The sequence below is a fragment of the Populus nigra genome, chromosome 17 (assembly GCF_951802175.1).
Source record: "Populus nigra chromosome 17, ddPopNigr1.1, whole genome shotgun sequence".
Lineage (NCBI taxonomy): Eukaryota > Viridiplantae > Streptophyta > Magnoliopsida > Malpighiales > Salicaceae > Populus > Populus nigra.
Window position 1 is genome coordinate 10,609,162 of NC_084868.1, and position 8,868 is coordinate 10,618,029.

At 31.6% G+C, this 8,868-nt stretch overlaps 1 protein-coding gene across 1 annotated transcript; it reads right to left on the bottom strand.

Annotated features, from left to right (window-relative positions):
- Positions 1-4,242: 4,242 nt before the first annotated feature.
- LOC133677329 (calcium-dependent protein kinase 32-like) lies at positions 4,243-8,574 on the bottom strand. Its single transcript, XM_062099303.1, has 8 exons — positions 7,491-8,574; positions 6,588-6,711; positions 6,291-6,434; positions 5,992-6,144; positions 5,728-5,843; positions 5,386-5,553; positions 5,035-5,265; positions 4,243-4,735 (listed from the first exon to the last, which is right to left on the bottom strand). The coding sequence occupies exons 1-8, from the start codon at positions 7,995-7,997 to the stop codon at positions 4,580-4,582; spliced, it is 1,599 nt and encodes a 532-aa protein (XP_061955287.1). The 5' UTR covers positions 7,998-8,574; the 3' UTR covers positions 4,243-4,579.
- Positions 8,575-8,868: the final 294 nt, after the last annotated feature.

The window sequence follows — 8,868 nt, forward strand, 5'->3', positions numbered from 1 at the left end:
AATATGTTGTCGTCTTAATATTAAAAAAAAAGATATTGTCTTAAATTTTATTTTAATCAAACTATGTTTTTACCAATTATCTAAATTATCTTTAAACTCCTCAAGTTGATCAAATCATATCAGAGTCAACTCCAACAGAGATTAATTTTTTTCCTACTAGAAAAATGTTAGCTATACTTAGAAGTTTTTTTTATGTTAAAAAAATTAATCTGATACAGCATAGCGCATGAATCTAGTAGTTAGTAAATATAAATATTTAAATTTTAAAATTATATTTAGATACTTTATATTATATTTAAAATTTAAATTGTATTATTTTAAGTTAATTTATTTTTAAATCAGAACTATATATAGTACAACCCGAGACGGACTCCAAAATCGAAATGTATCGCTCCAACGAAATTGATACCATTGATAGAAGCAGCTGATTCTCATGGGCATACATGGGTTAGCTCAATCACTTTGCCCCGGGTTTGATGGATATTTGTTGACCCAATTTCAAATGGGCCAAAGTGTGTGGTAAATGTAGTTTCAAATGGGCCAAGTCTTTCCTGGTCATCAAATGAGTCCAAAAACAAAGGCTAATTAGGATACACTGGAGGGTGCAATAAAAAAATTGTCTCACAATTTATTATTTTTCTTATAATAATATTCACAGTTTTAAGCTGCTCAATAATTGAAATTGATGGTGATTTAATCGTAAATTAAATTATTGTCCCGAGACCTATATATTTTCCTAGCCATCAATTTCTTGTCGGAAAAAAAATTAAAAAAAGAAAAGAAAAGATGTTTGATCTGAGTTATTTTATGCGTAAATTATTACATGTACACTGTTTTTTTTTTTAAAAAATAATTATTATAAATGTAATTTGATATTTTTTCCTAGAGCACGGTTAAAAAAAATGAGCCATCCTTTGCGTTGACATTAGCTCCATGACTCTCCTGATATTGCATGACACAGTCGAAAATGAACCAATTTAACTTGAGCAAAGCTTTTTCTTCAAAAACAAATTCTGCGTAGAATTGCGAGGTCTTGTCTCAGGGAGCACCGCTCTCTCCTTCACCCTTAAATGGGCTAGTTGGGCCAGAAGCCTTAATTTTGCAACTCAAAAAGAAGGGCCCAGGAACATATCACAAACACAAAGAAACCCCTTTATCATGTGTTCTAAAAATAAATAATCTTTTTTTTTTCATAGACTAATTAAAGGAATGTCATGTCGTCTTTATGTCCATCACACATCACAGGGTCACATTTATGAGATATGCCTTAAACCTTTGTTTAGTCTCTAAAGGCGGCTCAACAATGTTTTATAAAAATTTAATTTTTTTTATCTAAAATTCTTTTTTATATTTTTTTAATATATTAATATTAAAAATAAAATTAAAAAAATAACAACTACTTGATATTACATCTCACCATTTCTTTTTCATCAATAATTGAAACCTGATGGTGCCGTAATTGTATACTAATTATGATTTCAGGACCATTTCTTAGCCATTAATATCTTGTTACTTCAAAACAAATTAGAAAGATGCATTCCCGAATAAATTAATTTTGAACATATATTGTTTCTCTAAAGCATAATTATTTTTATTATATTATTTTTTTAATTGTTAAGATTTTCAAGTTTTCGAAGAATTCTAAACAAGTCCAACATATGGTTTGAAAAATGGATGTACATAACGTGAATGTTGTGCTCAAATACAAGTGATTAATTAAATTATAATCTAAAAAAAATATTAATATCTATTTAATTTCCTAATACTTTGTGAGGTGCAAAGTTTTTACCATTTTGATTTTTCAACTATTTGAATTATACACAAAATCAATTTATTTTAATTTAGTTTCCCTCAATAAATCACACAAAAACAAATATTAAATAAGTATAATTTTGTCAAGATTTCCAAATTGATTTAATTTTAATATAAAAATAACTATTTCGCAAGCTCAGTGTCATATTCATGTATTAATTATAGCCTGTATGATTAGAAATGTGTTTGCTGTTATTTTTTAAAATATTTTTTACTTGAAAATATATCAAAATAATAATTGTTTTTATTTTTAAAAAATTATTTTTGATATCAACACATTAAAATATCTAAAAACACTAAAAAAACATTAATTTAAAATAAATAAAAAATTTAATTCCTTTTAAAAATATTTTTAAAACCCAAAATCAAACATGCGGATATTACACTTCGACACGGCATTTGTACGGTAGGTATAGCATGTAGAGTTCGTAGGCATTATTAGCCTAACATAACTGGTAAAAAAAACTGCCTTTTGTTTGTTCAACCACTCTATTGTACACAGTGAACGTTTGCAGGAATTTATTTTTCACTTATAAAAGAAAAGCGGTGGAAAACAGCATGCTAGTTACATGCGAATATTAAAATTAATTTTTTTTGAAAAAAAAAAAACTAAAAGAATGAGTGTTTCATGGTACACACAAATTTATTATATCATGGATTGGAATACAGTCACGATGCTTTTATCCTTCTCGAATAAAATCGTTATTCGTAGGGTAATATAATTTTTTTACAAGTTTTATTAATAATTATTAAATTGATTGAGGATAACTTGATATTTTTATATTTTTAAAGCACATAAAATAACTAAATTATTCTTAAAATAAAATTTATTTAACTAATATCGAGGGTTTTTTTTTTAATTTTCATTTTTTAAGTATATTAAAATGATTAAATTACTCTTAAAGCAAAAAAAATAATCTAAAGGCTTTTTCTTGATTGAAGAATAATTTTGTATTTTAATAAATATAAAATACTATTTAAAAGATAAAAATGATTAACGTGCAATGCTGCTCTATTGAGTTTAGGCGATGTGAGTGGTGGATTCTGGCGATCCAATATAATCTACCTTGACTTTGTTGGAATTGTCTTAGTAGCCCCTTCCTTTCTAGATGATACTTGTAGTTTACTAACATTTGGTTTGATGTCAACAATCCTTTTTCTTTTTCTTTTTCTTCTTTTCTCGCTCTTTAATTTTTGTGTCTAACCCTCCAAGTTTTCAAAATATCACTTCAATTTTTTTAAAAAAATTTTGATCCATATTCTTTTGATTAATATTTTTTTTATCTAAAATAATTTATAAATTAGAATTTTCTCAATTTCATCTATTTTTTCTTCAAATTTAGTCCTTATTTTTTTATTGCTATTTGTTTTATTTAAGATAATTTTTAATTTTTTTTCAATTTCATTCTTTTGATTGCTATTTTTGTTACTTCGGCAAATTTTTAAATTAATATTTTTTTTATTTTATTATTCAACATTAAATTAATTGGAAATTGATCTTCTTGATTGAGTTTGAGTTTAAGATTTCATGAGTTGCGAGTTTAGGAGATTAACCTAAGTTTAAGAGACCCGTTAGAGTTTGCTTGTTTTTCTATTTCCTTTTTTAAAAAGCTCATGTTTTTTTCTATTTCATCATTCAATATTTCTTTAATTGAAGATTATCCTCTATTATTTTTTATTTGATTTCTATAAGATTTTTTTTTAATTTTAAAAATAAATCAGGTTTTATCAAGTCTCTTTATTTATAGTTCTTTATTAAATTTAGTTTTTAAAGAAATTTTGTTTTTGAATTAAATTAAATTAATTGCTTAAATATAAATATGAAATGCTCACTTCATGATATTTTGTTTATTTTACTTTCCAGATTGTTGCTTTGAAGGGGTGTGCAACCTCTTTTGGTGTTATTGTGCAGGCTTTCAAAATGGTGTTAGAACCATAGTTTTGAAGCCCGAGCTGGCGGGTCGACTCGAGATCCGGCCAGCCTGAGGCTGTAACCGGGTCGGGTTGATAAAAAAATAAAAAAATTAGAACTGTTTAACTTAAAACCGTCTCAATAAGCTATTTCAATAAGCTATTTTTGGTGATGTGACAGTATCCATGGCAGGACGACAATGAATCTCTATTTTTTTTTTTTTTTGGTACAATATTAATAGTTCATTTTTTATAATTATTTATTGTTAATTATTTATTATTTTTTTATTTATTGTTAATATTTATTTTAATTATATTATTAAATTAACCAAATTTATTAAATTCGATAAAGTCAAGGAGTGTCATATTTTTCTTCTTGAAAAACACAAGCATCTCCTGGATATCTATTTTGCAACGTTCCTTTGATCTCTTGTTATGATTTTTAACCTGAATACAAATCAAAATGAAAGTGAAAGAATGGGTTGAGAGATTAGAGTAGCAATTTGCAAAGAAAGAACATACAGACCAAGATGTTGCTATGCATAGAGAATATAGCGCCCCCTTGAAGCGTTTTGTAACAAGGAAATAAAGATTCATATGGTTAAATTTACACCCAACAATTGCTAGATGATGAATTTGATAATGGTATTAACAGTATAACACTATTTACAACACAGCTCCTTCGATCTCTCACCAGCGCTTTTTTTCTCATCACTCACACAACAAACAAATCAAACATTGCAACACCAAAAAACCACAACTAGGGCACAAGTCCTAGTTAAATATAAAGATTTTTAAAATAATAAAATAAGATATGGGGAAAAAACACAGATTATACAGTTTAATTCTTGTTGAGTCATCTACCCTCACTGGTCAATTTTAATGATCCATCCTTCATTAGTTTCAGGCTCAGATTGTTGAACCGCTCTCGTGAATACTGCCTTGATGCTTTCCGCCAATCTGTGCCGGCCTTCATCATTGCGGCAAACTCCTCGTAACTTATTTTTCCATCCTGCAAGTTCACAGAAGGGGGCTCGGGTTAGATTCCATGCATGGCAAGGGGAATAAGCACCGATGGTTATGGGAAGCATTACCAGTTTACACTTTGCAGACATTTCCGGGTTTCATTAGAAAGTTTCAAAAGGAACACATTGCATCTTTTGCTTGCATGCATGATATAAGTTTTCTTTTTTCATATAAGAAAGATGATATACAGGTGTATGCAGAGGACTCGATTTCCATCAATGTGTGAAACATGCATGCCGTTTATAGATCCAGGAAAAAAACACAATTGAAAGAAAAAAGACTGACCTTATCTGTGTCCACATCATGAATTATAGCATTAATAACGTCTTCATTACTTCCATCAACTTCATCAGCCAAGGCATCTCTTAGCTCATCGATTTCTATGTGCCCACTTTGGTTTTGATCAAAGAATTCAAAGGCTTTGCGAAGGTGTTCGTCATTCCCCATCTTTCTCAGGTGAACAGTAATAGCCACAAATTCTCCATAGTCCAGATAGCCATCTCGATCTGCATCACCCTGTTCAAGAAAACTTGTTAAGTTCATGGCACAAAATGGCAGTTGACGGTATAGAGGTTTCTTTTTCCCATTCAAGATTAATGTGTAAAAATGTAGAATACCTAAATTTTGATGACTTACCACTTCCATTAAAGTTTGAAGATCACTCTCAGGGACCTGTTGGCCAAGTTTTTGTAATCCAACTCTTAGCTCATCAATGTTAATCTTGCCCTTGTTGCCAGTATCCATCAGTTGGAATCCCTCCTTTATGCCAGCAACTTCCTCCACTGACAAATGCTCAGCTATTACCTGTTAATTTGACATTGTAAAGAACGGAAGATAATGTAAGAGAGACAGAATTTGGACTAAAACAAATACCAAATCCAAACAATTTAAAGAGGCAAAACCAAGCTTCCTTGAACTGTTAAGGAAAAAATAATCACTAGATTACTTATTCTACCCAGCAAATGCTTAAGACATTACCCTCAGAGCTCTTTTCTTGAGTTTGTTCATAACAGAAAATTGCTTGAGCCTTGTTCTTACTGTTTCACCTAAAGAAACATTAGGAGCCTTCTTTGCATTCTGCAACCAAGGGTGATCTGCATTTCAAGAACAAGCAACTTAGAAGACCTGTGTTTCCAAGAATTTCATTTTGGGAGTTTCCCAAGCAATCTCATCCAATTAACCAAATAATAAAAGATCCAAAAGCATAAGACAACAATTCCATTAATTAGTAATGAACATTACCTAGCACTTGCTGTGCTGTAAGCCGGCGCTTTGGGTCAGGATCAAGCATCTTTCTCACAAGGTCTTTGGCATTTTCAGAAATTTTGGGCCAGGGATCCCTCTTAAAATCAATAACTGACCTGATAATTGCTTGTGCAACTCCCTGTTCAGTTTCTGCAGTGGAGGCAGAGTTTTTATTAGTGGAAAATACCTATACCGGTATATCATGCATGTATAGCTAGGAATTGTTCCTGAGCACCCAATGAAAACAATAATTATGCATAAAGTAGGATTTTCTTTAACCAAAACAAAATACCAACCTGCCCAGAAGGGTGGAACACCACAAAGTAAGATATAAAGTATTACACCAGCACTCCAGACATCCACTTCTGGGCCATAATTCCTCTTTAGCACTTCAGGAGCCATGTAGTATGGACTTCCGACTATCTCAGTAAATATTTCACCTGGAGAAAGTAAAACCTCAGCTAATGAACATAGAAGGATGAAAGCTAAAAAGCAGAAATGCAAAATGAAATGGGTTCGTTCGTAAGAAGAAAAAAAGAAGATGAAGAAAGTGACCACATTGCACTAGGTGATAGGTAACAATAAGACATTACCAGGTTTGAAAAACACTGACAATCCAAAATCAATTGCCTTCAAAGGTGCATTCTCCTTCTTGTTTCCGAACAAAAAGTTCTCGGGTTTTAGATCCCTATGCATCACCCCATGTTCGTGGCATATCTGCAACATGACAAACCATATCTCAGAAGCATTAGGACTCCGCTAAATGAATATAATGTGTGCAAGATGGGAGGAATAGTGTCGTTTTAGGAATAGCATGCTGTATGATAAAAAGGAAGGAAATCCCTACAAGCCTTTCCATTGATTTTGGACAACACAGAAGTTAATACAGTCAAATGAATTAACATTTTTAAACAAATGAATTATTTTACAGTCAAATCTTCATTGTTAGCAAAAGAGTTTCGAAACAGTGGTGAGAAATCAAATTAAGAAAAGAGGAAACTGATAAAACCAAGAGGTAATCAAACATTTAGGTACTAACAACACAGTTACTCACGAAGCTAATGACCAGTGTGTCAGGGGAGGAATCAAGATATGATGAACCCTGGAGGTTACTCAAAGTAAGCAGCAGTAAGCACAAGAAGCCAGGGCAAAAGGAGGAAATCAACAGAGAGAATCCACACGGTAAAAAATAAACTTTTCAGATCACCAGAATCAATATCTGCCGCATCTACTCATCAAGACAAACTATCCCATAATTCTACCAGACAGTATGCACCAATCACTCCCAGGAGATTAACATTTTACCAACAACCTATGGGTCCTAGGCTTCCATACACCAAGTATAAAACCATATTTCCTCAGCACTCAAATAGCACCAAGCACCATTTCAAGATCCAAAAGCAAAATTCATGTACAAGCGTTTACAATCAACACATGGAATGGATTCGACTCTGATTTTTTTTTTAAAAAAAAAAACCCACAAGAGTGTTTCTTACCTGAACAACCTCCACAATGGTCTTCGTAACAGCAGCAGCAGCCCTCTCAGTGTAGTGTCCTCTAGCCACAATCCTATCAAACAACTCTCCTCCTTCACACAACTCCATCACCAAATGAACAGCACTATCATCCTCATAAGTATCCTTCAAGGTCACAAGATTAGGATGCCGAGGCATTTGTTTCATGATCTCCACTTCTCTCCTCACATCCTCTATATCAACAGCTGTCCTTAACTTCTTTTTAGAGATAGATTTGCAAGCAAAATTCTCACCAGTCTCCTTATCAGTACACAAGTATGTGATTCCAAATTCACCCCTGCCTAGTTCTCTGCCAAGTTCATATCTTTGCTCAATTTCTTTTCCTGTTGGGTCTCTTAACACAATCAGCTTGTGATTCGTGCCTCCATTATGGTGCCCAAAATCTAAGGCAAATGGGTTTTGTTTCTTCTTGTGCTTCTTTTTCTCATGATCAGGGACTCCTGGTGGTGTTACACAACAATTACCCATGATTCAAAAAAATAAAAGAAAAATTATAAAGAGGATGTTTCTTCTGTCCCTTTGTGGGGTACTTGAATTTCAAGGGAGAAAAAAACGGAATTGGATGATTAGATCAATCGAAATCTGATCTTTAGACGAAAACAGGAAAGGGTATTTGAAATTAGCTTGGAAGATACAAACTTCAGCTACAAATGATCAAATCTCTCAACAGAATTTGAACCAAAAAACAAAGGATAAAGCTTGATTCATGAAGAAAATCTAGATTTCCAAACAAGCTGTTGCCTTTTAAGGAAAAATAGATCAAGAAAGAAAATTTATAAGGATTTCAAGACAAGAAACGAAAGGTGTAATATTCACGGGATGGGAAGGGAAGGTAATGCGGTTGATAAGAGGAATTTATTTGCAAGGCAACATCCACTATTGTATCTTTTTATATACAAACTAAGAATTCATTCAACAAAACAACACGGGATTGGATTGGATTGGATTGGTTCAAAGAGAAGAACAAAAAAGTCAAACCTCTTTACCATCTCATGCACAACTACACTTACCTTCCAATCTCTTTCCTTGATCTCTCTTTGACAATTTTATATCACTACGAGTCCCCGAGAGAGATGGAAGGCTACTCTGTTGTTTTCCCAAAATATCCAAAACAAAGCTCGACTCATCTTTTTTTTTTTCCTTTTCTTTTAAATACTCAATTTATTTTTTTCTTTCATCAGACAATTTTATTATTATTTTTTTATTAATATAAATATTCAGATTAAATTAATACGTCGACTAATTTTATAAATTTTAAAATTAATGGCAATATAAACCTTCAACGATCTTAAAATAACTCAAACTTGTAAGTCGTGATAATTAAAAACCAAATCTAAAA

Bases quoted from the DNA above. Each gene is read 5' to 3' on its own strand.
- LOC133677329 (XM_062099303.1), bottom strand. From the start codon at position 7,997: ATGGGTAATTGTTGTGTAACACCACCAGGAGTCCCTGATCATGAGAAA. The intron at 6,712-7,490 runs GTAAGAAACACT...GTCATGTTGCAG, and splicing joins CCATTGTGGAGGTTGTTCAG to ATATGCCACGAACATGGGGT. The intron at 5,554-5,727 runs GTAATGTCTTAA...TCAAATTAACAG, and splicing joins TCAAGAAAAGAGCTCTGAGG to GTAATAGCTGAGCATTTGTC.